Here is a 26,421-nt window from a genome sequence, read left to right on the forward strand (position 1 = left end):
TTTCGTTTATGGAAGTTATCATGTTTTTATAGAGAGAAACACACTCTTTTTAATTTGTTACATTTAGGAAGAATAGGAAGCAAGTGAAAATGAATAATGCCAGAAGAGAAAAGAAATTTTTTTTTCTCGTTATTTTCTCATTTATTACATCGGTCGCATCAAGATTAAGTAATTATAATATCTTGCACAATATCTTACTTTGTTTTATTTCATTTTCAGCAGCGAGGCGCGGCAGAAAATCTCTCGTTGATAACGGTAGCTAAAAACTTGAAAAGTAAGGCCTCGCCACTTCCAGCTCCTTCTGCCTTTCAAGATCGGCAAAAACTCAAAATGACGCAAAGTACGTTGAAGCGTGCAATTCAATCTATGTCTCGCCTCAAGATGTACATTAAAAAACGTAAAATCGGTGCCCCGTAGGTTGTCCCACGCCACCAAATCAACGAAGGAGATTCTTTCTCAACCCAAAAGTGCTCAGAAGTTCCTTTGCCGTCCAGAGATCTTCGAGACACGCGGCATCCTCGCCCGAACCGATTATAAATGACAATCCTTCCGCCTTATCAGGTACAAACTTTCTCTCTTAAATCAACTGTAGGTTCGCGCTGCTCTTCTCTCGAAGAGAAAATTTCGCGTTTCCGATTCAAATCATGTCAAAACGTGCCATTCAATAACGCCAAAACGTGCACATACATATACAGTTTGGATGACTTCGTCTTTGGAAGGAAAAACAAGATGGCCCGGTGTTGTCTTGGGAAAAATCAAGTCTCTGTGGACCAGTAGTCAAGGCACGGCTAACGACGGGCTGAATCAGCTCATCGGCTCGTCGAATAAAGTTGCAGGCAGGAGGAGTTTTTCAAATTCGATGTTGTGTATCGCTATTGAAACACGTTTGAGATGCTTGGAGTTTGCGAATGGATGTAGAATTGTAGAGGAATAAAAGCTGTCACGCGCGCAAGCGTGAGCACGCGCCTTTCGGCGCAGAGCCGTCGCTACACTGTAAAAAATTTTATGTCCCAGAAAGTCCACTCTAAATTTTGTGTTAAAATAACTCATTCATCGTGTTATTTTTTACATTTAGAAATGTTATATCGACTAAAAAATGTCGATATAACATTTCTAAATGTAAAAAATAACACGATGAATGAGTTATTTTAACACAAAATTTAGAGTGGACTTTCTGGGACATAAAATTTTTTACTGTGTAGTGCCAAAAATTATTTCTTTCTGGTAACACCTTTTGTAGTGTCTCTTTTTAGAAGCATGACCCGCAATTTGTAATTATCCTTTATTATAATTACCTCATTATTTGTTATTTTATTATTATATCGTTGCTTTTGTCAAAATCATGCCGAGTCGTGTGTACCTCTATCCTTTTATCAAAGCAAATGATTATAATATTTTTTGTAAATACTCTCGCATTTTCTATTGGCATTGTTAGTTTTCAAATTAAATCGGACTTTGGCATTGTCTATTCAAAGTAGTCAAAACTCTTCCACTTTAATATTTATACTGAGGAATAGAGAATGGAAAATCTCTGAATAGATTCAAATCAACAAGATATATAATATTTTTTATATGTCAATGAATGTGCAAAATATTTTTAAGTACGTTTTATATTTTTATCATTAGTAATTAATATCACGTATGCCTGGATTTAGCGTTTGATTTCTCACATTTTGCAGAGCGCTGAATATGTAGCGTCAGAATACGATACGCTTAGACGAACGGAATAAAAATTAAAATAAAAATTAGTCAACGTAAGAAAATCTTTACACAAGTCTGATTACCCTATACGTGACGTTTGCAACATTACAACTTTCGATTGTAGTTGCTTTAACTTGAAATTTTTAACGATAACAGCCGCCTAAGCGTATTTTATAATTAGTAGTGTGATTTTATGTTTTGCTCGTCAATTTTTGGATACAGCACGAAGCACTTGCTATCTTGATCGGCACTGTCTGGATTTGTCAACTAGATATCAGTTATTTTATATTCATGCATACCATCTAATTATTAATGCATCTCCTTTCCGCAGACGATGAGGGTGGTTGCGTGAAACCGCTGTCTTCGAAAACCAGGAAATCATCACAGTCGGATCTGTACATGAGACTGGGCCTACTATTGGGATCCAATCGAGCAAACGCGAGCGTGGAATCGAGCGCGTATCCCTCACAAACTCCGATACAAGGTCACGACAGCTCCGCGGCCTCCTTCAGCAGCCTGACCAGCTTCGAGACGCAGACATTGGCATCAACGAATACGAGCCCAGTGTCAACGTTGACGGGCACGTCGAGCGAAGCGGAGGCCGCGGCAGCGCTGCGATGTTCTGTCAAGCCGAAAGCCAAGGCTAAAGCGAAAACTAAATTTAGAGACTGTGACAGCGCTGGTAGCCTAGCATCCATTTCCACATCATTGTCCGCGTCCACGTCAATGTCCATGTCTATGTCCGTGTCAGTATCAGGCCTTTCGAACGGTAGCTCCAGCCCACTCGCACCCAGAAGACATTCCGTCAACGCCGCAGAAGCGGGTCAAACCGACGAGTTCGGCCAGTTGAAGAACAGACGATCCTGCGCCCGGAGATCGGCGAGAGTCAGTAACGTTAAAGGTCCCATGGACGCGAAACGTAATGTCCAACATTCCGTTCTTTATGTTCGAATCGAAATATATAATAACATATTCGAATACATAATACAATAAAGATCCATATATATGTGTTTATTTCAGTACGTTTTGCTCAGCGTCATACGACACAGTTAAACCTGAAGCCATTATTCTTCGAGGTGCCGTTACTAGAGGAAGATCCACTTTTCGCAGGACGACAGTGGTTGTTACATGAATTAGAATCAGTCATCAATGGCTCCAGTCCCGGCATTTTGATTTCCGGATCGTCAGGCACGGGGAAAACTGCACTCGTTTTACAGCTAGTGGAACATAGTTGTTTCGGAAGACGGAGAGAGCAGCCAAGATCGGCGAAAGAGAGCGAGGAATGCGACGAGAGAGAGAAACAGAATACCAACGCGACTCTGCAAGCCAATATTCGACATACTAATGAAAAGGTACGCTCGCCAGCGTTTATCTCAATGCTATATTCTCTAACGGTTTGTAGAGAAGGTGCAAATCAGTTATATCGAATTACAGGTTCGCGAATTAGCGTCACACGTTGTGGCTTATCACTTTTGCCAAGCCGACAATAACAGTACCTGCCTAGTCCCAGATCTAATTCACTCGCTAGCGGCACAGCTGTGCCAGGCTCCTCAATTGATCTCATATAGAGAATACCTCTTGTCCGAGTCCCATCTTCAAGGCTCGTTGTCGCAAAGGGAATGTACCGTTGATCCAGATCTCGCGCTCTCGAGAGGTATTATCGAACCACTTTTGACTCTGAAGAAAGCCAATAGACTGCCAACTTCGAATATGGTAGGTAAACGAAATGAGCATTAACACGTTATCGTAGCTTAATTGTGTAGCTACAATTGTTTTTTCATCGGTGAACGATACGCTCGATATAAGTGTCGGTTATTATGTCGTTCCAGATAATATTGATCGACGCCGTTTGCGAAGCAGAGTATCACAGGCCAGACAGAGGCGATACTATAGCTTCTTTCTTAACGAGGCATGCACCTAACATTCCTAGTTGGTTAAAGATCGTTTGCACGGTCAGAACGCAATTGTTGGATTGCGCGAAGCAACTACCATATACGAGGATCTCGTTGGACAAAACTACGAACGATGCGATCGGTAACAGTATCGCAAAGGATTTATCCGATTATGTCGGTTATAGATTAGCGCAAAGTACTTCCATCCAATCGAATGTAACTGCGTCGGTAAACGGCAAGGCAGAATCATCGTGTAGCGCGAATCAGACAAGATTCTCTTCACATTTGCTCACTCTAGCCAGAGGTAGTTTTCTCTTCGCTAAGCTGACGCTTGACCTTATCGAGAGCGGGCATTTAGTCGCTAAATCTGCGAGTTACAAGGTACATGATATATTTTTCAATCTCTATTTTAACTAACTTTTATGGTATAATCGTAATTATAACAAGCCGCTGTTGCTTTAGCGATATAAGATACATAATTATAAGGTAACATAAAGAGATATCGACGAAAATGTGGAATTTAACGAACGTTATTTCATCTCCTAGGTATTACCGGTTTCTCTCGCGCAGATCTTTCAGTTACATTTTAACTTGAGATTCCCTACGGCAGCATCCTTCGACAAAGTACAACCTCTTCTGACTGTTTGTCTGGCAGCTCTATATCCACTAACTCTACCTGAAATTTTTTATTCCATCAATTCTCTAAATATAGATCATTTTATTTCATGGGATGATTTTTTACAGAGATTTAAGGCAAGTATATTAAACACAATTTGATATATAGTAATACGACTATTCTTAATAACGGATTATCTTTAAACGGATACATATTGTACAATTATCTCACTCTTTCCTTTTCTTTCTCTCTGTCTCTGTCTTTCTGCCGAATACGGTGCGAATACAATGTAAGTCGTAGTAATTTAATGACGAAAATATAGAAAATATTCCAATTAGACATAACGAAAGTAATTAAAACGAATAAAAGAATAATTATTTCATCACGTGACCTAGTATTATATAAATATCCTCACATATTCACTTGTATGATTACTTGTCAATGTATGTATAATTTGACAATTAGTTACATCGTCAGCCTGTGCACAATGCTACATAAACGTTATATCAACTCTTGTAATATACATTCGCCGATTTAATATAATGACATCCTTTTTTTTCTTATCAGATGCTCTCTGGCTTTCTTGTGAAACGCTTAGACAATACGTACATGTTCTTTCACCCATCGTTCAGGGAATGGCTGATGAGAAGAGATGAGGGAGAATCAACAAAATTCCTATGCGACTACAGACTCGGTCATGCGGCGATAGCATTCAGACTGTCTCGCCTTCAAGCGCCGTTGGATGGTGACAAAGCTTTAGAACTGGGTCACCATGTGCTAAAGGCACACGTTTACAGAGGCGTAGCTCCATGCTGGCCTTCGCGCGATTTACAAGTATGTAAATCGTTATTTACAATCAACACGAAATAGTAATCAAGCGTAATGTAGTAAAAGCGTAGCTTATTCGATTCTCCTTCATTCATCCTTAGGCAATTTGGCTGACTTTATCGACCGAATGCATCTCCTCGGCATTGTGCACGCTTCGAAACATTTATAGCCCAAATGTGAAGGTATCGCGGTTGCTCCTGCTGGCGGGTGCATCACCGAATCACATTACCGAATATTTGGGTAACGCACCTGTTCTATGCATGCACGCGCACGAAGGTTCCGTCGAGATGGTGTCTCTTCTTCTTGAGTTTGGCGCCGACGTCGAACTGACCAACAGTCAAGGCTGTACTGCGCTATCACTGGCGGCTGCCCGGGGACATTGTGACGTTGTCAGAAGGTAAAATTGCACCTCTCTCTCCCTCTCTCACTTTCTTAAACGATGCAATTGTTTATTGTTATGTATACTTGACATACTTGATTACAGATTGGCCGCTGCTGGTGCTTCATTGGGACACGTAGACATGGCCGGCCAATGTCCTTTGGTGCACGCGGCAAGACATGGAAAACTATCAGTTGTTGGGTATCTTCTTGCTTGCGACTGGGTCGTACCAACCAGTGAAAATAAAGCAGAAAACAGCGCTTTCGAAATAGGCAGAGAAGAAGCCGCCCAACAAGCCGTTGTCGCGGCTGCGTCGCAGGGTCACGAAGCGGTTGTAGAGTATCTTTTGGACATGGCAGAGGTGATTGTAGATCGTCCCGATACATTGATTGGCGAGACCGCCCTAACGATCTCCGCTGCAAACGGTTTGACTGCGACGGTTTCCGCGCTCTTAGCTCGCGGTGCCAATCCTATAGCTGTGAACACGAAAGGCCTTTCTCCTCTCATGCTCGCCGCCAGGGAGGGACATTGGGGTACTGTCGAACGACTTTTGCAAGGTTTGTTTTTCTCTTTTCAACTTGAGATTGTCATCAAATTGTATGCTATGTATTCGATTGTTAGTTGCTGAATTATTTCGCAGGAGATTTATCCATCAGCATGAATACAGTATCGGACGAAATTATATCGCTTCTGGAGCAACGCGATCTAGCTGGTCGTACTGCTTTAATGTTGGCCGCTTCTGAAGGTCACATTAATCTACTTGAGCTGTTTCTCGATAAAGGATCGATTCTAGAAACGAAAGACAAGGAGGGACTCACCGCTCTCAGTTGGGCTTGCGTTAGGGGACGCGTAACCGCCGTACAAATGTTGCTCGATCGCGGCTCTGATGTCAATACGAATGACAATTCTGGCAGAACTCCTTTGGATTTGGCCGCATTCCAGGTAGACTTTTCTCTCGTACGCACAACCCATGTCCTTTGCCGTGTGTATCACTTTCGCGATCTGATATTTACGAAAAAAAATATATATGTATATACAGGGTAATCCAAAGCTAGTACAACTGTTACTCGAAAAGGGAGCCGCGGTGGAACATGTTGATCTTCATGGCATGCGACCTCTGGATCGAGCTATCGGATGTCGCAATATACCAGTGGTTCAATGCTTCTTGCGTCGTGGTGCTAAACTAGGTCCTGCTACATGGGCTATGGCAGCAGGAAAACCAGACGTTTTGATAATCCTATTAAATAAGCTTTTGGAAGATGGTAATGTTTTATATCGAAAGAACAGATTGAAAGAAGCATCGCATCGATACGCGTACGCTCTTAGAAAATTCCCAGTTTCGCCAGAAGAAGATTGCCAAGGACAAGAGCAAAGTCATATGATGCTACAGCTTCAAACTTTTACGCAACTTCATTTGAACTTTCTTCTAAATCTGAGCAGATGCAAGCGCAAGATGAACGTTAGTAATTTAATTTTTTCGATGTTACGTAGACTTAAATGTGCACAATAACCAATTTACGCTGCTTTTACGTCGATAATATAAAACATGATTCTTTGACAGGAATGTACCGAAGCTATTGAACTTGCTGATGAGGCTCTTAGCATCCGGCCTGTTTCTTACGAAGCATTCTATGCTAGAGCTAAAGCGCGCGTAGACTTAGGCATGTTCGAAGACGCTCTATCGGACGTTCAAGAAGCTCTTCAAAACGCACCAGCTCACAACAGACAAGATCGTAGAGTGCTCGCAACTTTGAAAGATGAGATTTTCTGTCGAATCGATGGTGCTGGGACCAATAAAGAACACGACGATTACATCGCTAGATCTCGCCTTCGGGCATCAGTGGATACTCTTACTGAATTGTAATGATGACATTTGCTTAAAACACTGGAAGAAAATTATACCGATTCGAATTTAAGCGTAGTAATAATAATAATAATTTACAACAAAATTATATATTTATAAATTCATGACACGATTCAAGGCCGAATTTAAGAAACGGCCAAACACACTTTACTCAAGCTTGAACCCTTCTGAAGACTTAACCAGAGATTTCGTACTCTATGTTTATGCTTATTAAATAGCAGCAATATAAAACTACATCGTAAAATCAAGATGCTATATCGCTAATATAAAAAAAGAGATGAGAAATTGAGAATACAATTATTGAATAATTCGTACGGAATTGTATTAAATATTTTGCAATGTTTTGATACATGCGCGCGCACATGCACGTGTGTGTTTGGGTGTATGTGAAACGATTTTTTAATACATTTTATATATTCATATGTATGTATATACGTATGCATATACATATACACATACATACATGTGATCGTTTACTATTCCAGAATAGTAATTGATTTTAGATTATTCTAACTTAAACAAACTATTTAATTTTGTTTTTATCAGTATTTTATGTTATTACAAATGTAATCGTAGCGCAATATTCATTAAATGTATTAAACGCATAATGATGAATCAAATATGTACATTTAAACATTTGAAAAATGTTTAATGTATTTGATTGATAAGGCAAAAAGAGGCAAATTTGAAATACATTTTTTCTTAACGTATATTTCACATTAGGCATTACCTTTAAGCATTTGAATATCGCAAAATTATTAGCTAAAAATGAATAATATTTCAATATTGCGAAATAAAATACTTTAAATTGTGTGTGCGTGTGTGAGTGAGAGAGAGATAAAGAGCGTTTGTACATATGTGTTCATCAAAATGTCAAATCGTGTTATCTACATTCGAAGAAAATATCAGTTAATTTACATAAAACTATAACTCATAAAATATATGATGCTCATATCTAATAAGTTTGATCAAAGAGCACATAGCTTCGTATAATGAGCGTTTATGAACGTTCCAAACGTATAAGGACAACTATGTTAGTAAATGTTATTGACTCCGTAACAAGCAAAGGTGTCAAATAAACTAACTTTTTATTAAGATGGATCTTTTTACTTCCATATCGCTATATCATGATAAGACGATTACACAGAGTTTTAGATATCGTTAATACAGCAATTACACAGTTCAAATTATTAGTTAAACGCACACGAGCGTATAGAAAGCCCCTTTTTTCGCGATATTGTATTCATAAAAAAATAATATCATACAAATAATATAAAATTAAAATTTTTCATCCAATACACATTGCAAAATTATCATTATCATTATTAGTTATTATATTAGTAACTATAAAGTATCTTCATAGTAGATCTTATAAATCAAAAATGATTATCGAAACAAAATGCGACCGCGATAATAATGATATAAATACAATCGAATTTTACATCGACATTTAACCGTAAGATCTAAAATATGAAATTTGGTCTGAAATAAGCCAAACGCGAATGCGCTGACTAATGATTAAAGTTACTGTAAGTACACTTCATTTGATTAGCAATAGATGTTATGTTTAATGTGCATATGCATCATTAAAAAATAATGGTGCTAACATATTTAACGCCGTACACTCCGTGTAGACGAAGTACTGTTATCAAGCGCTGTAGGAGATGTCTTTTTTCCTTTTATACATTTAATTCATATATTTAAAATACAGAAAAATATTATATATTTGACAAATACATAGTAGAAAATAATTTGTCCAATTATACGTTGAATATTTTTTTTTTACTTAGACGATATCAACATCTTCAATATTATCTTGCGTGATAGGTGATTTTTGCACTTATATTTATTATATCTCTTTAAAGGATAAACATATTTTTTATACAAATAACCCGATAACCAGTACAGAGAGTTGAGAATTAAACACATGACTAGTTCTTCAATTGAAGAGATTTATGTTTATAGGGTGTTTCCTAAGTAGACAAATTTGAAGGAGATATTTCTTGGCTTATTTTAAGAAGAAAAGGTCCTATAAACATGTGTCCTAAACTGCTTTGTTTTAAAAATCCACGATGTCAAAGCTGTGAAAAAAGAATTTCGAAAATCTGGAAAATGTTTAAAGATATTTTATTCAAATTTGGTAAGCGTACATGTGGCATTAAGAACCATTTTCTAGTACAGATAAAACATTATTATTAGACCCACCAGGAGCGTGCATCTTTGAAAAAAAGTTGAAAAAAAAAAAAAAAGAAAATACCCTGTATTTTGAAAACAAAGCAGTTTAGGACAGACACATGTTTATAGGATCTTTTCTTCTTAAAATAAGCAAAGGAATATCCCCTTTAAGTTTGTCTACTTACTTAGAAAACACCCTGTATATACACATACAAAAGTTGTGTGCGTCATTCTACCTCAAAAATTAACGATTCAAGTTTTTGCGCAGGATTTATAATAAAAGATATAATTCTCTTCTTCTACGTTATACAATTGTAATTATGACGAGCATGTTTTCGTAATAAAATTTATAACACAACACATCTATTTCTTTCGTTTAATCATACAAACTCCAGAAAATTGATTTTTAATCAATTATGCAAAAGAAATTATGTAACACAATACTATATATAATATCTACGTGGATTTTAAGTATAGATTGTGTGCATTTAGTTTACACTATATAACCACTACTCCGAAAAAGACCTTATTAATAAAGTAAATAAAGATGTAAAAAAAACTACAAAGTAACAGTAGTTATTCGTATCATCTAGATTCTAGTGACAATCAATAGTTGAACAAAGAACAATGGAGATATCTGAAAACAACAATTACCGTGCAAAAAAAATAAAACGAGTTGAAAAATAAATTCTTAGGAAAAGTATATTTTTTCCAGGCCTTTTATCGGAAAACTTGTATGCGGAAAATCAGCATCAAGAACAAAAGTTTCATAATAAGATACCGCAAATGTATGGTTAATATTTTGCCAAAGATCCTTACTTACGATATTGCTATCTTAATATATCTCAAAGATGATAAATTTTGTGAACGTGATATTCAAGGTATCTATATCAGATCGCTGACGATACCAGACAAAGAAATTCAGGCCGCTAACAACGAGCAGCGCGCTTGACGATTTGAATGTGCATACCGCGCTTAGACACGATCTTAACAACATGACCTTAAAGATATTTATTATCGGAGCGTTCACAGACGAGTACTACTGGGCCTTATATGTATCTTTATGTTGGTAACCTTGGACGTATCCGGACGTGTCTGGTACATCCTTGCGACCTGCTATGCCTTTACCTTTTCCTGTCTCGTCGAAACGTTGTTTGTGGGAGCCAGTATATTTGCTGACATCGGTAAGCCTATCAACTGTCGACGCTGCTTTCCCAGCCTGTTGATCAAAATAAAATTATAAACAGCGTGCATAAAAAGCCGTTGCGCGTTGATTCGTTGCAGTACATTGCAATGAATCACACGATAAGATATACATGACACAAATCGATCAAGTCAACGATTAAAAGGAAGGTGAAGTTATATACAAGTAGGAAATGGAAAAAGGAAAACTATATACGTACGTAATTAATAAAAAGCTAACCAGTAAAGACTCGTAGTAAAATTTATTATACTTTTTAGAGAAAGAGAAAAAGAGAAAGAGGGAAAGAGAATAAAATATTAGATAAATAAATCTGGTACGTACTCCGCTAGCACCCGCGGTAACCCCAGGTGGTCCACAACTAGCCATCTTCTTTTTCATTTCCGCTGCGTCCACTTTTTTACTTTTGGCCAATTCTTCGAGAAACGTTTTATATTGTTCAACACCAAGCTTTGTGGATCTGTTATTGATGAAAAAATAAAATATGTGAAAATAAATTTTCCAGACAGTCAAGTTTATCGAGGAAAGAGATTTCAAAATTTCTTAAAAGACATACTTGTGCTTCTTGAAGTAAATCCCTGTATCCGTGGTAGTAATTTTCTTTCCATCGATCACCTTTGCTTGCTTCATCCATTTGTCACTTTGACTTAACGTAATTAGTTTGCCATCGCTCTTTGGATCGCCAAATTTGGAGAAGGCTTTAAAACTCGCTAAAAAGCTACCCGGTTCAGCGCTACCAGGACTGCTTGGCGTCGAACTCGTCGAACCGTCTTCCATCTTCAAATTTGTTACCTCGTTCGCGACCGAAGTCGTCACATCATTGAGAGTCTCGTTTTTCTCGGTGTCGGTATCACGTTTCTCCGCTTGCATCGTAATTCCTAAAACGAAAATTTGTCATCTATTCAATCGAACGCGACAGGTGTCAGCTCAAAAGCAGCATTTATAGTTTGTATTAATTTTATTAATTATACGACGATCACAAAGTTAAAATAAGAACGTGATTTAACGTAAAATTAAAATGATTGTATTACTCGCGATATTTCACAAATGACACAGTTACTCTCTCGTTTGTCTCGTTTGTTTCTATCGCTAGAGTCTAGACAATATAATCGATGCACAGTTAATCGCTGTTGCGCCAACTGTTGCGCTCTTTATTCGCATTATACATATAAATTCTTTCTCCGGCTTACTGCTACCTGTACCTGTACTAATGTATTATTGAGCGACATTACAGTCGTAATAGGAGTCACGATATTCCTCTCATCGAACGGTAGTCTTCGTGTTAGTAATATACACGAGTCCTTGCTATTCGTTGCAAAAGCTGTTTTGCTATCGATAAGATGATCGCGTATTCTACATTAAATCTGTTTGCTCTATCAATGCCAATGGCCATTTATCTAATATATTTAAAAGTCTCACGTACCTATAGTGCGAGGCAATAATAAGAGCTAGGTAATAAACGGAGATACGCGACTAGCAATTAGCAATACGTATTATACAATATACATTCTTAGATGCGTAATAGATACGTATACGTATACGTATTGCACAATGGATCAAGCTATCACTTATTTGTTACAGGCTGTTTTTATTTACGTACTTGTCTATATTTTACAATCTTACACATAATCTATTAGTGTTAAACGTGCAACGTATATGCTTGCTAAGTCTTACTTACAATTAGTACACACAGCATTTTCACTCTCACTTACTTAATCGAACTTGGAACGAAACCAAAACGATTCAAGTGTATTAAGTATATGTGCACGCAGTATATAATGCAATTTTTTGGAAATTAAATATTTGTGCAGTTTCAAATATGTAAAAGTAAAGTTTGCCGCGAGTGCGAATGTGTGTCGATATAATATTAAATTTAATTAACGGAGGACTGCTGACGCGCGTAAAGAAGTGAAAAATGTGCGCGTAAATTAAATATACCTATGTCAAAATAAGAGTGAGAACGCGAGGCGCGAGAAACGCCACAGGCATAACGTTATTTCACGGCTATAAATAGAGATTACGCGAGGGTCGCGCGCGTTAACGTAATTAGCGTCATCGGTCAGTGTAATGCCGATTGAGTAATAGCCCAAACAACCTCGCGATCAGGTGTCTCCCCGTCTTTGCGACTTTGAGACGCGTCTTCCGTCTACGCCTCTACGGAACCATGCATGGCACCTAGTACCTACGTCTACGACGCGTCCGACACGTGCGTTATTTTCTATATTGGACGTAGGTATTTCACGTGCAAATCTAGCCTGGCCGAGAGAATCAGAATCGACTCACCAGTCACCAGTCACCAGTCACACCAGACCTGTTAGCTATGCGGGGAGAAAACAACAGGGCGAAACAACGATGACGTCCCGTCCCGTGCCGCCCCGTCAAGTTTAGCGTTTCTAGGTCAGTGTGCGCGTAGGTAGGTACATATATTACGTCCGTCGCGTCGGCGTCGGCGTCGGCGTCGCGGCGCAGCGCGGCGGGCGGAACGATGAGTCCGGATGAGTTCCGGTAGCACTGGGAACTGGGAGCTGGGAGCTCGAGAAAGAAAAGAAGCTTCGGCGTTTCGTCTCGGTACTCCGGTAGCCGATAGTGGACTCGATCCGCGCCACGGGCGAGGCGTCGGCGTCGGCGTCGGCGTCGGCGTCGCGTGACCGCACCTCTTGTAAAAACGCACAAATCCAAGAGAGCGCCAAGAGCGGACGTATTCAACGCAGATTGCGTAGAAAACTCGTGCGCGTCGCGAGTCGCGACGTGGTCAGGCGCGCATGTATTCTATCGATCTTCTCGTCCCAGGAAGCACGCAGCAGTCACCCTCCCGCATCTTTGAAATTGCGTTTCATCGTCAGATGGCTGCCTCCTCAGCCTCCTCAGCCTCCTCCAAAAATCGTCATCGTCATTGTCATTGTTGCCTTCAGACTTCAGACTCGCACCTCGCGCCTCGCGCGTCGTCCGGAGAGAACCGACAATAGGAATAATGGGAATTGAAAACACTATATATATATAATATAATATATTGATAATCCTCCGCCCTCCGCGACGCACGACACACGGACACGTAAAATATTTAAAATAGATTTCTGCTTTTCATGAGACTCAACTATTTAGCCCCTAATCTCACGACGCGCAACGTCGAAAATATCAACGAATCTCTGAAGGAGATGCCTGGGGCTGTGTGGAAGATAAAAAATGATGTGATATCATGCCTTTAAATGCCTGCACGCGCCTATATAGCGTATAGCGTATCCCGTGACTTCGGAGGCTCGGGATGCCCTGTCAGTAGTACCTAGTAAAGCAATTAATTATTAATGTCGGTCAAAAAACGTCAACGTACGTTCAAAACGCTTTAGCTTTAGTCTCTGCAAAGACGTCTCAACTTTTTATACAGATTTAGAGAGAATAGCAGCTTGGGCGTGTAAACACAGCAACTGTCTCGTTCGACAGTTTTTTTTCTCTTTTTTTTTCTATATATAGCCACTTCTGCGATCCATTCCGCATTCTAACTATATTATAAGGTCCGTTTGACCTTATCTCTTCCGCTAGGAAGCACGCACGACACTCGCAATCATCTATTTAATTATATATATCATTCGTTGTTGCAAAATGTTGAAAATTCTCGTATTTATTTATTTCACGTAAATGTATGTGTATGAGTAATCTATCGCACTGTGCAGCACATATTATTATAGCGCATATACCGTAACTTGGAAAATAATTCACGGTAATTCGCAATTAAAACGATATCAAAGAGATATAAATCGCTCGAAGCGGGTTGACGGAATCACGGAACGTTATTCTATTTTGTGTGTAAATGGACTTTTCACATATCACGTATCTTCATCTGTTTGATAGTTTGATTAAACTGAAATCGTCACCTGAGATCTGAGACCTGGAGATCGCGGAAATAAAGTGACCATTCCCGCATTCCGCCGCGCTCGCTTTATATTTCCTTGTAAATATGTAAAACGTTTATTATAAATTTATAACGCGATATTCCGTACTCATCTCCGTAAATCTGGCCAGAACGAGGCTGAGAGCAAGACCGAGGAAGACTAAACCGTCCTAGGTCCCAGTGGTCTCAGGTTCCAGCTATAGTCTGCAGAGTCTGCTAGCCCATCACTCGCAACCGCTACCGCGCGCGAATAATATCCCCACCTACACAAATGCACATCTTCCAAGTTCCATAGGTCGCGATACTCGCAATTTTTCATATAGTCTTCAATTTCGCATAGGGCAGAGGAGAGGATATCCCCCTAAAAAAAACCATTGCTATTGCCATGGCGCATGACCTTCCGTTCAGATGACGTTTCTCTCAAAAACTCGAAAACGAAATTCTTTTTCTCGTTTTATCTATAATGTAATTTTTATGCACAAGTTGAAAGAAATTGAAATTTCCAAATTAAGTAACTGCAATGTATAGCGCGTTTACTTGGAACTGACATTTTAATTCATTGTCAGTAAAAAACAGATTGACCTCTCTCTGACCTATAATATATATGAGATCACATATATGATATATGTATAATAAGGTCATGATTTTACAAGCAACAAATTCAAATCAAGATCGAACTATATATATGCGTGAATACTGCCCTTAGAATAGAGGAAATCCATTGTAAGTTTATACATATATTACAAGTCGTTCGTATCTCGTATATGACGCCGTTAACGTCTAACGATAATAACGATGTCGGTAAGACGTAAGACCACGGTAGCGGGTAGCGGGTACACTTGGGTAGACTTCCCACTTCCCAGTAAGCGTGTATTCTGGAAATTGCTGGAAATCGCGTATTTGCGTTTTTAAGGTTTTATTCACGTGCTTTCTCTTTGTGACTTGACGGATAATTTCTCAACACGTGGCACAAATCCAACTGTAGCCTGTGGCCTGTAAGCTCTGCTAGCACCTAGCCTAACCTAGAAGTAGTAGTTTGAGAAGTTTGCGCGGGTTCAACTGTTGATTGTTGAAGGCACCAGGCACCTACACCTAATGTAAGAGGAGCCTAACCTCAAAAATAAAAAAGTTGTACAAGATTGATTAAAAAACAAAAACAAAACGACGATCAGTGGCATCACGTGGAATTTAGGAAAAAATGAAAATACGTAATAAATAAAATATAAAGTTCATTATTCAAATCTCTTTCTTTTTTACTTGGAATATTATTTATTTACGTGAGAGAAAGAGTGTTTTGCTATTGTCATGAGTCATGAGGCATGATGCTTACGCAGACAGGTAATGATGGTCAAGAAATGCTTTCTACGATCTGCGATAGCGACATTGCCGACATTTCTGTCTATCATTGTGCAATCAATATTTTTAGGTTAGGTTAGGTTATCTAATCTAAAATAATAACCCATAATTTCATAACCAACTAAATATTATTTTTGTAGCTTTGTTTGCAATCGTCATCGGTAGTACATCACTAGTACTGTCTAATCAAGATATGTCGTCGTCAAGTGGACAGCAAAATGATATTAAAACCTTATCTACGGCATGTAACAAGTTTACGATTCCGTTGTACAAGGTATGTAGTCACTTATATATATTTTTATATTTTATATGAGCTATACACAAGCACTTTTTTTTCTAACTTATTATTTCCACTTTATTATATAGAGTTTGTCAACCAACATTGACAGCAACATTGTAATATCTCCCTTGAGCTTGCATATTATATTATCTTTACTTTCTAACGGTGCTGGAGGGCTTACATTGAACGAACTGAAATCTGCTCTTCACCATGACGATACGGCTTCTTTGAACGATGAATTTAAGTTTCTGGCTCTCTTGTTGAATGTAAGATTAAGAAGAAACGTGACATCTAATTTTTCTCCGAAAGTTACATATATGTATCTCACGTGTATTGTAGAATATGGAAAACATCGACGTGCGTATAGCGAATAAAATATACGTTCAAGATGGATTTGACTTAATGGCAGAATTTTTAGCGATATGCACAAATATATTTCAATCTTCAATTTCAAGATTGAACTTTAAAGATAATGAACTTGCTGCAAAAACTATGAATTCATGGGTTCAAAAAGCAACAAATAATAAGATATTTGATATAATTTCTTCTGGTACGTTACTTGTATAAATTATTAGTAGTTCGATGCAACGTATCACTAATCGTAAAATATTTTTAGTGATTAACGTATGTTGAACAGATGATATCGATCAAGATACAAGGATTATGTTAATAAATGCTATTTACTTTAAGAGTAAATGGCTACACCCGTTTGACCAAGTTCATACAGTAAAACGCAAATTTCATGTTTCTAAAACAGAAACGAATCTTGTTCCGACAATGTTTAAGAGCTCAAAGTACGCTTATGGAGATATACCAACTTGGCATACATCATTTATCGAAATTCCATACTTGGTAAGTGATTACCTCTATAAGGAAGAAACTTTCTTTCAAAAATAAAATTTATTTGACGAACACGTTTGCAGAATCAAGACATTGTAATGATAATATTATTACCGGATAGAGAGATAGAGTTGCAGGTTTTAGAAAATAATTTTAACTGGGAAGTGTTGGCAGATGCACCTAGATCTACCGACGAGGTTGCATTATATCTGCCTAAATTCAAGTTTGAAATTACCATAGATTTGAAAGATGCTTTGCGTAAGGTAAACACGTAGCGAAGTTCATTTTAAACAGGACATGGCTGAGACATGGCTGGAGAAATGTAGATAACGTTCATAAACTGAAACTCATACTTGTAGATCGGCTTAAATACGATGTTTGAAGATAATGCGGATTTTACACGTCTCTCGAACATTCCTTTAAAAGTAAGCCATGCGTTACAAAAAATTTTCATAGAGATTAACGAAGAAGGTTCGGAAGCTGCTGCCGCGACAGGTACGTTGTCCATCTGTGTGAATGATGAAAAAGATTTGATGAATTTTATAAGCGTTAGAATAAACAACTATTTTGGCGGCAGTTGTGGGAATGAGACTGAAAAGGATGGCAATTTTACCGATGGAGTTCGTGGTGGATCGTCCGTTTTTGTTCGCGATTGAACATAAACCAAGCAGAGTACCACTATTTCTGGGAAGTGTGAGAAACATAGAGTTTGTTCATGAAAAAGATGAATTATAAATTCTGCTATATTTTTATATTTGTGCGAATTACTTTATCACATTATGTGCAAAGTTTAAAGGATAAGAAATAACTTTTACTAATCAATGTATTTTTCTTAAATCTATCACTAAGATAGACTATTTAACTTTCATAAATTTTATTGTTAGTATCATACAACTTACTTATACAACATTTAGTTTAGTTCTCTTCAAAGTTATTAAATTATTCAACTGTGTATTAAGAAAGCTCTAAAAGCAGGTTTAATGCATATATTATATATATATATATATATATATTAATAATTCTCTTCATTTGCAAAAAATATATTTGTGATACGTACGCAATGCATCCTAAATTACTGCACTTGTTTTTTAATATAATTAACATCAAAATTATAAATTATAAAATATTTAAAGGATTTAACGATTTTTAATATATAAGTAAGAAACAAAAAATATATAAAACTTTTATTTGTCTTGCGATAATTTTTCCATTAAACTAATAGTTTCTCGAAAGTTAACGTAAGACTACTATATTTGCTAAAATATTTCATAATTCAAAATATTAAATTATATAATTAATGAAGATTTTTCTTTAGATTTTAGAAAGCGCTATATATTTGGACATCTACGCAAATTTTATAAAGAACAAAATGCCAGCACTTTTCCTTTATTGATGTCTGCCGGTGACGCGATCTAGTATCGTTTGCGTTAGCACCTTCTCTGCTACATTTCGTGCAAAATTCGTCAGTTGATCTCGAATGCCAGGACGCTTGGTAGTAGTCATATAATTCTGACCTTGATAATATCCTCCTTGTGGATAATTTTGTGGATATCCATTTGAGTTACCTTGATTAGAATTTTGATTATTGTAAGGATATCCTGTATCTTGGGTCGGATAGTAGTTACCGCGGTATGATGGATTTCCTTCCGGATATCCGGATGTACGTGGATAGCTTGGATAACTCGGATAGCCAGCGTTTACAGCATTAGCGCCGGTTCGTCTAACAGTTTCCTCGCCATTAGAATTCCTAGAATTATCTGGATATCCTGAAGAACCGCTACTTCTACCTGGATAACCGGAACCATCTCTAGATGGATGACTGGATGATCCACTCAAAGGGTAACCAGAGGATCCGCTGGACGGATAACCAGATGATTGACTAGGGTAGCCGGACGATCCGCTGGACGGGTAGCCGGGCGATCCGCTGGACGGGTAGCCGGATGACCCACTGGACGGATAACCGGATGATCGACTAGGTGAATATCCAGATGATCCACTAGACGGGTATCCAGATGATCCGCTGGACGGGTAGCCGGATGACCCACTGGACGGATAACCGGATGATCGACTAGGTGAATAGCCGGCAGAATCACTGGATGGATAACCAGATCGGGGTTGATTTGTCGAGTCAGGAGCTCTCGAAGATCCGGAACTTGGGTAACCGCTATTACCAGGATATCCCGAACCGGATGGATAACCGAGAGATCTAGCAGGATACGATTGACCGTCCGAATTGTTAGAAGTATCTGAAGAGCCATGTGTCTCGGCTTCTGTCGGATAACTAGTTTGCCGTTTTGGAACTGTTCGTGTCCTCATTTGGTCATTTTCTGCATACAGTAACAACGACAAAGAGTACTTAAAAGGTACAAAGGTAGAATATCTGTAATCATATTTTTACCAAGCATCATCAATTGTTGTTGGATTTAACATTTGTCATGCACACATGCAGATAAGGCTCGCACTGTAGCATGGCGAACATGTTCATAAGATATTCTAAATAGAAGATAATATATTGAATTATATTTAAGTTACCTTTTAAACGCATTACAAACTGTTACATCGTTAAACATTCCAAACAGAATAATTCAAAAGATGTTAAATATATAACAACTTTTATATGCACATGCATGTGCGCACACCTAGTATTTGTATGCGTGCATATCCTCTACATATAGTAGCCGACTGACTGAATTAATTGGAGCAAAGGTGCCCTGTTTGATATTTTAAAGCAGATGAAAATCATTCTGATTATATTGGAATTACACTTATTTATATTAGATAAAAAAAATTTTTTTAAGGATAGAGAAAAGATATTTTTCAAATAGCTTCGAGTAAAAAAAAAGTGATATCTTTTAATCAATTGTACTCCTGTGCCTACTACACCAGAGCAAAAGTTCTTGATGCAATAGTTTAACGAACTGGGTAAAGCAGTTTTATGATTTTATATATTATAGTTAAACTTCATGTAAAAAAAATCTATTATTATCAGCAAGTCAATGTAATTTTGAACGTGTCTAAAATTATATATTATTCAAAAATTTATCATCTTTATAAACAAAGTTTATTTCAATTATTCGTAATTGATATTACATTTATTGTATTTGTTATTATAGATTAAAGGTAATATAATTCAGTACTACGTAGAAATGATATATAAACATCAATATTGGCACTCATATTTTTTTAACATTTTAGTATTAGAAGTAAATAACGTTGTAAAGTAAACGGTACATGTAAGTGAATTTTTAACCAGAAAATGTCCAGACTCTGTTTCCATGACTGTCCACGCGAGTGTGAGTAGTGTAATAATTGTTTCCGTTTGCTTGCGTAGTGCTTCTGACAGAGCTGGTGGGCCGAGGGCGATGGTCGTTGCCGAATAAACGATTGAAAATGGAACCATCACCTATGGTATTTCTGGAACCGGAGTGACCGCTGTATCTTCCTCCATATGACGAAGATCTAGGCGGCGGCGATGGCACTCTTGGTGTCGATCGATGCGACACTTGATTTAGTCCCGGAGGTAGTGCTGTTAAATCATATAATAATAAAAAAAAAAACTAATACAAAAATCAAAATTTTTGTTAAAATTTTCACCAGTTGACCAGTTACTACCATTTCACCAGTTATTAATTGACTGTTTCTTGCAACAAGATAATGGTACGACACATAAAATATTGCACATTAATTTCAATCTCTTTGATTTGCTTTCTTTTAACAAATCTTTACACAAGAAAAGCGATAAAACAACCAAGTTATAACCAATACGATTTTCGGTATGCCTACCAGTCCACACGTGCAACATATTGTCTACTCATCTTTTTTTGCCATAAATTGTACATTGCACATAAAGAGATTTAAGTATGTGTGCAAAATAAATAGTTGTGCTTATATCCCCAACGATTATAATATGAGTTTTAAATTGAAACAAATGAAAAACAATATCAGTTAAGACGCAATAGTAGCTCATTTAATTTTGCTTACGCGATATATGACGTATGAAAAGATAACACATATGTCAAAGTTCAAGCTGATAACCCGTTTATTTGTAAAATATCTTTTACTCGTGTTGAATAAGAACTCGGTTAATAAAGCATTTTATAAACCGTTGAAATTATGATAATATGAAGAAATAACGTCCATCTCATTGAAAATAATCTATTTCAAAAGCATTTCTTATAAATTATAAACATACACCCACACATACATGCACGAAATAAATTAAAATATTTTTTTAGGACCGTATATAGGCTCCTAATCAGTGATGGTAGATTGGGATAGACGATTCTGACGAAAGTGAGTTTCCTTCCTCGTAAATTAAAGGAATCGCTGAATAAGAATAACATTTGTTTTCTCTAAAACATTTTAAAACTATTACAGTTAATATACATGTACACTTATCTTGTTGTCGTATAATTAATTCCAAATATACATGCTGTTATGTATACAGTTATGTATATCAGAAAAAGTATTATAAAATCACGTTTCAAAAATATCATTCGCGCTTAATTTGTATTATAAAATATCTGTACAAAAATTTATACAACATTTCTTGCAAAATACCTGTCTTAATAAATAGTCATGGACTATGCTGCAAATACAAATAATAATAGCATAACAATAATCATAATGACAAAACATGACACAAACTTTCAGCTGGATCACCACCGTATCGTGACAAGGAGGAATAATCCAGAAAATCCAACGAGAATTATCGAAGCAACTGCTCCGACTGATGCAGCATTCCTACGGTAAATCGAATTTGAGTTGTGGTTGTATCCACGGTTCGGATAATTTTGATACGGATAATTTTGGTGTCCCGGATGCTGTGGATAATTTGCTGGAGCCTGAGGATATCCGGTGTTTTGTGGATAGCCCGGATAAGCTGATTGCCCTGGTGTGGGCATTCTGTTTTGTGTTGGATATGGCGGATATCCCAAGTCCTGGTGACGACCGGCTTGATTGGTCGATTGTGGGTATGGTGGGTATCCAGGTGCAGAGGAAGCGGTGTTGCTGGGATACGGTGGATATCCTAAGTTGCTTCCAAAAGAAGATCGATGATGTTCGTCGTTATCACCAGATGGATATGCCGGCGGTACTGGTGGAGCATTGGCATTCGCATATGGATTCGCGTTATTTCCATTTACTCGTTCGCCGTTCACGTAAGAAACACCAGCTGATTCGTAGCCTGTAAGGACGCTCACTCACTTCGTACCGTGCATATTTTTGGCAAACACGAATGGAATATTAAATTAATCGAAACATTGCAAGATGATAACGAGTTACGCAATAAAGTTTCAGGTTTTATTGCCATATTGAATATTCAGATTATTTGTTATTCCTATTGCTCAAGTTTGGACTGTGAGCAAGGATGATATCAAAAGTTTTTTCCCTTAAAAGAAATATTATATTTTTTTAATTTGAAAAATAAAATGTCTTCAAGTAGAGCAAAATATCATTGTCTCAAGAACGATTTTGGATATTTATACTTAAATTAAAAGAAAAAATCTGACAATATACCGCTTCGTTTATACTAGTTTATATCCAGACAATAAAGTCTATACATATGAAGATTAGATAGTATAGAAACTATCATCAGGCCTCATATAATTTTAAACATAAAAATATATATATATTTTATATTGGGTCTTATTTCGAATCATATGAATTAAATCAGAAAGGAGGATCAATATATCTTAAAAATAAATTCTAACACAAAACTGTTATGTATAAACTAATTATTTAAATCGGTAAAAAATACAGTCTTTATATTTATCAAAATATCTCCAATAAAATTGAAAATAGAAATTTAAAAAATATATATTTTATAGCATGAGATAATAATCATTTTAGTTGTGCACATTGCTTAAAATTTTATCTCAGTGCACACATGAATTATAAATTTACGAAAAATAGTAAACTAGAAATAATAATACATAATACAATAATAATACTTAGTGGTTGTGTAAATGAATATGTTAATGATTAATATTGTGTATGGAAAATATCTCACTTGGACAACACGTACAATTAAAATAAAAGAAGTACGTTTTAATGTAGAAATTAACATGAGACACGATTTCGCGTCTTATGTCAAGGGCTGCGTTCGGGGAGCGCGCTATTAGCGCTATTTGTTTATTCTATCCTTGTTTTATACCTGATAAGCGATAAAGATAGAATGATGCACGAGCGCTAATAGCGTGCTCCCCGAACGTAGCCAAGATAAACGTGTCAGAAGGATCAAGTAGATATATTTTTATTTTGTCTGTCTCAAGAATCATGCCTTTCTCCGATTCCACCCCGATACATGCTACGAAAGACTCGAGACCCATAATTCTGAGAACTTATTTTTCTCGTAAGCGTGAAAAATTTGAAACTCTAAACAATTTATTTTGCTTAGTTGACCTTTTATCATGCATTTTATTCATGCATTAGCTCAATCGCTTTAACGTTTTCAAGCTCGCAATGTATCGAATATTAAATGCCAAATACAAAACTGTAGCAGCTTACCTAATCCCGTAGACTTTCTCACACATTTCGGCGCACCATTTTCGCTTTTACAATATTCGTTCCCTCCGCAAACCATACTAGTACAACTTGCGTCTGTAAAGATTTTTAAAAGATGTTAAAATATATATACAATATACATGTACATATTACACTCTAGCTCTATCGTAAATCTTTCGATATGATATAAAAAATATGAACAACAATATTGCTGTGTTATAACCGAGTAAGGAGTTAAAATAGAGAATATTTTAAGAGAAATCAAACGTCTCTCAAATACGATAGTTGCAATTGCACTTAACGCTAATATAACAAAGCGATAAAGAAAAGAGTTAAGCAGCACGTTTTTACTTTCTTTATCTATCGAAATGAGAGAAATAATACATGCGTGCATGCGCACAAGCGTACATATATGTATAATATGTATGTACAACATATGGTGTACATTTACATTCTCGACTTATAAGATCACGTGTTGAAATTGTTGAGATAAATCAGCTAATATATATTATATTGTCGTTTCTTACCACTTGTCTTCCGGCAAGTCGGATATCGTCCACATTTATCTGTATAGCCGGTACAAGGATCCTCAGCCATCACGCACGTTTCATCACTACGGCAGCCAATGTCCTTACAGGTTCTTCCATATTCTGAAGGATGGAGAAACAAAAAGATATTTTCTCTCAATATACCTATATCGTAATAATTTTGATAAATAAGAGATTTATTTATCGTTACTTACTGTTGTAAGATGCCGCATCTGGAACAATGGCAATTAGCAGCAACGCCCCAGAAAAAAAATTCAACATAGTGCGCGAAAACATTTTCTGAAAACAAAATCAATAAATATATATATATATATATATATATAATATATTTTTAATACAGTAAAATACAATGCGCTGCTTATTTTATATCGCAATTGAAGAAGATCGAGGAAGTCGCTAGTGTATCTTATATTATTGTTGATTATCTTGGGAAATTGTTGAGTGCAAATTGTGCTGTAGAGAGTAGACGGTCGAATACTTCCTTTCGTCCATTAGTCAATTTCATTATTATATGCCTATTATTATATATATGACTCGCCATTTGTTCTATAAATAATGTTACAAACTACAAAGACGATGCAGATTTCAATCGAGTTAACGTTTTTTGCATTTTGCATGCAGGTTTTATGACAATTCCGAACTTGGCACCTCATGGTATTCTCATCTCATACCGGATACCGTTGCTATCCTTGGATCAAACGCGACGCAATATCGTCTGAGAGGAGGGAGATTCACACACGCACACACTCGTCATATATACAGTTCGTAACAGTCTTTTTCCTCGTTATCACCAGAAGAATCGTGAGAAATTAAAAATATCATTAAGTGTTTCTACATGAAGACGTGTACACGAAAAATACTGATTATATAAAGTCGATCAGTTGTACACTCGAGCGTTTCTCTTGGAAAACTAGGGAAAATTGCATAGACAAACGTCTAACAATAAGTTGCACCTACATCAATATATATTCCATTATAATTTTTTCATCGAAACCTTTTTACGTCGATGAACATTCTTGTTGTAATGAACACTGTAATATAAAGATTATCGATCCACTGTTATTAAGAACGAAAATGTACTCTGAAACGTATTTAACCATATATCGCAATTTTCTTGACAAAGAGAGAAAGAGAGAGAGAGAGAGAAAAGATTAACCATATATATGTGGTAAATCCTCTCTTTCTTCATTACAAGAATGTCCATCGATGTGAAAAGGTTTCGACGAAAAAAATATATATATTATATATGCTAAAATTTATAAATACTGATATTTCTCACAAAACTTGAGAGAGAATGAAACGGGAGAGAATGAAAATGATCTTATTAGTCATCGCTTATATACCTGTTCGTTTCTGTATACTATGCACTTGTCACACTTCACACTACGAAGTCCTCGGTAGTCGCTAATTGTCACGATACTAAAATCTGCCTGCCTGAACTCGAGACTCAGCACTCATTAGCCAGCGGCATTCAGCGAGACACAGCGTCACAGCCACAGCGAGTAGCGATTACGATTGCTGTTCTGACGTACTCTCAAATTGGAGCGAGGGAGAGAGAATGTGACAAAGACATCAAAGAGGAAGGTCAAGCGATCTGGCACGACAAATGCAGAGGAAAGATAGCGAATAATGTGTATTCAGAGAAAATAATATATATACAATGTATGTGTGCAATTGATATTGGAATTTTATGAGAAAATGCGCTGCGATAACTATTACTTATTTATTAGTCATCGATATTATTGAGCATCCATTCTTTTCAAATATACACATACATATATCTGATAGAAATCGTCACCCCAACACTTTTCTTATAGATTTATATATTTTTATGAATAATACATAACACAGAAAAACTCGTCATAACTAAAAAACTCATTAAAAAATTATTCTATTCTTATTTCATATGATTTTTAATGGATATATATATATATGTTATTGGAAATTTCTTTATCAAAAAATTATTCCAATGATATTATCTTGAAAAAAAACCAAAGATATTCGAGAATTATTCAAATTGTTTTTTAACTGTTAAAAACAAAAATATATATATATTATATTTGCATATTTATTAGATATATATATGTATATATGTATAATATATGTATACTTTTAACACGCGCTTGACACATATATAATACGTACATGTATACCCTAATTTCATCCGAGTTTTCTTTCTGTGATGTCAGAAAATGTAAAAAAAAAAAAAAAACTAGTAAACGAATAAAGTTTTAGAAAGTTACATAAAATATTTGTGTTATATAAAAATTACTTGAAATTATAATAAATGATGAATATGTGTATAAATCCGATCAACTCGTTGGATCAGCGACACAATCAGCGACAAGATA

General features: G+C 36.6%; 4 protein-coding genes and 1 long non-coding RNA gene across 25 annotated transcripts in view; 3 read left to right on the forward strand and 2 right to left on the reverse strand.

The window, feature by feature from the left end:
- The window catches only part of Rols (rolling pebbles), a 54,258-nt gene extending 44,689 nt beyond the window's left edge, over positions 1–9,569 (forward strand). For 6 of the 9 annotated variants that reach the window (XM_071770329.1, XM_071770335.1, XM_071770331.1 and 3 more), the window contains 14 exons: positions 220–340; positions 418–561; positions 696–836; positions 2,033–2,620; positions 2,722–3,053; positions 3,136–3,414; positions 3,531–3,974; positions 4,140–4,346; positions 4,777–5,043; positions 5,139–5,434; positions 5,522–5,973; positions 6,057–6,358; positions 6,456–6,875; positions 6,978–9,569. In XM_071770329.1, the coding sequence (XP_071626430.1) occupies positions 220–340; positions 418–561; positions 696–836; positions 2,033–2,620; positions 2,722–3,053; positions 3,136–3,414; positions 3,531–3,974; positions 4,140–4,346; positions 4,777–5,043; positions 5,139–5,434; positions 5,522–5,973; positions 6,057–6,358; positions 6,456–6,875; positions 6,978–7,280 (4,296 nt within the window). In that variant the 3' untranslated portion in view covers positions 7,281–9,569. The remainder of the gene's footprint in view (positions 1–219; positions 341–417; positions 562–695; positions 837–2,032; positions 2,621–2,721; positions 3,054–3,135; positions 3,415–3,530; positions 3,975–4,139; positions 4,347–4,776; positions 5,044–5,138; positions 5,435–5,521; positions 5,974–6,056; positions 6,359–6,455; positions 6,876–6,977) is intronic. The other 3 variants (XM_071770328.1, XM_071770332.1, XM_071770336.1) reach the window with 3 other exon arrangements.
- Positions 9,109–15,346, reverse strand: Ringer (tubulin polymerization-promoting protein ringmaker). Of its 6 annotated transcripts, none has more exons than XM_071770387.1 (4): positions 14,704–15,346; positions 11,213–11,534; positions 10,981–11,116; positions 9,109–10,674 (listed from the first exon to the last, which is right to left on the reverse strand). In XM_071770387.1, exons 2-4 carry the CDS (start codon positions 11,524–11,526, stop codon positions 10,495–10,497), a joined length of 630 nt encoding a protein of 209 aa, XP_071626488.1. In that variant the 5' UTR covers positions 11,527–11,534; positions 14,704–15,346; the 3' UTR covers positions 9,109–10,494. The 6 variants fall into 6 exon arrangements, with proteins under 6 accessions (XP_071626488.1, XP_071626484.1, XP_071626489.1 ...); XM_071770383.1 differs by having other exon boundaries at positions 14,652–15,346; XM_071770388.1 differs by lacking the exon at positions 14,704–15,346 and adding an exon at positions 14,526–14,666.
- On the forward strand, positions 12,916–17,840 carry LOC139808412 (antichymotrypsin-2). 5 transcript variants are annotated; one of them, XM_071770370.1, is made up of 8 exons: positions 12,916–13,053; positions 16,039–16,172; positions 16,265–16,444; positions 16,518–16,728; positions 16,816–17,030; positions 17,102–17,281; positions 17,378–17,513; positions 17,596–17,840. In XM_071770370.1, the coding sequence occupies exons 2-8, from the start codon at positions 16,092–16,094 to the stop codon at positions 17,751–17,753; spliced, it is 1,161 nt and encodes a 386-aa protein (XP_071626471.1). In that variant the 5' UTR covers positions 12,916–13,053; positions 16,039–16,091; the 3' UTR covers positions 17,754–17,840. The 5 variants fall into 5 exon arrangements, with proteins under 5 accessions (XP_071626471.1, XP_071626472.1, XP_071626470.1 ...); XM_071770371.1 differs by having other exon boundaries at positions 12,929–13,069; XM_071770369.1 differs by lacking the exon at positions 12,916–13,053 and adding an exon at positions 15,382–15,537.
- A 35-nt stretch (positions 17,841–17,875) lies between these two features.
- LOC139808410 (uncharacterized) lies at positions 17,876–25,753 on the reverse strand. Of its 4 annotated transcripts, XM_071770357.1 has the most exons (7): positions 25,414–25,753; positions 24,265–24,349; positions 24,050–24,172; positions 23,526–23,618; positions 20,269–20,553; positions 18,644–19,345; positions 17,876–18,583 (listed from the first exon to the last, which is right to left on the reverse strand). In XM_071770357.1, exons 2-7 carry the CDS (start codon positions 24,344–24,346, stop codon positions 18,405–18,407), a joined length of 1,464 nt encoding a protein of 487 aa, XP_071626458.1. In that variant the 5' UTR covers positions 24,347–24,349; positions 25,414–25,753; the 3' UTR covers positions 17,876–18,404. The 4 variants fall into 4 exon arrangements, with proteins under 4 accessions (XP_071626458.1, XP_071626456.1, XP_071626457.1 ...); XM_071770355.1 differs by having other exon boundaries at positions 17,876–19,345; positions 25,414–25,752; XM_071770356.1 differs by having other exon boundaries at positions 17,876–19,345; positions 20,269–20,544; positions 25,414–25,745.
- Positions 20,938–23,072, forward strand: LOC139808422 (uncharacterized). The gene is made up of 2 exons (XR_011730855.1): positions 20,938–21,311; positions 21,672–23,072. It is a non-coding gene; the product is annotated as an uncharacterized lncRNA (long non-coding RNA).
- Positions 25,754–26,421: the final 668 nt, after the last annotated feature.

Source organism: Temnothorax longispinosus, chromosome 2 (genome assembly GCF_030848805.1).
Source record: "Temnothorax longispinosus isolate EJ_2023e chromosome 2, Tlon_JGU_v1, whole genome shotgun sequence".
In the NCBI taxonomy this organism is placed as follows: domain Eukaryota; kingdom Metazoa; phylum Arthropoda; class Insecta; order Hymenoptera; family Formicidae; genus Temnothorax; species Temnothorax longispinosus.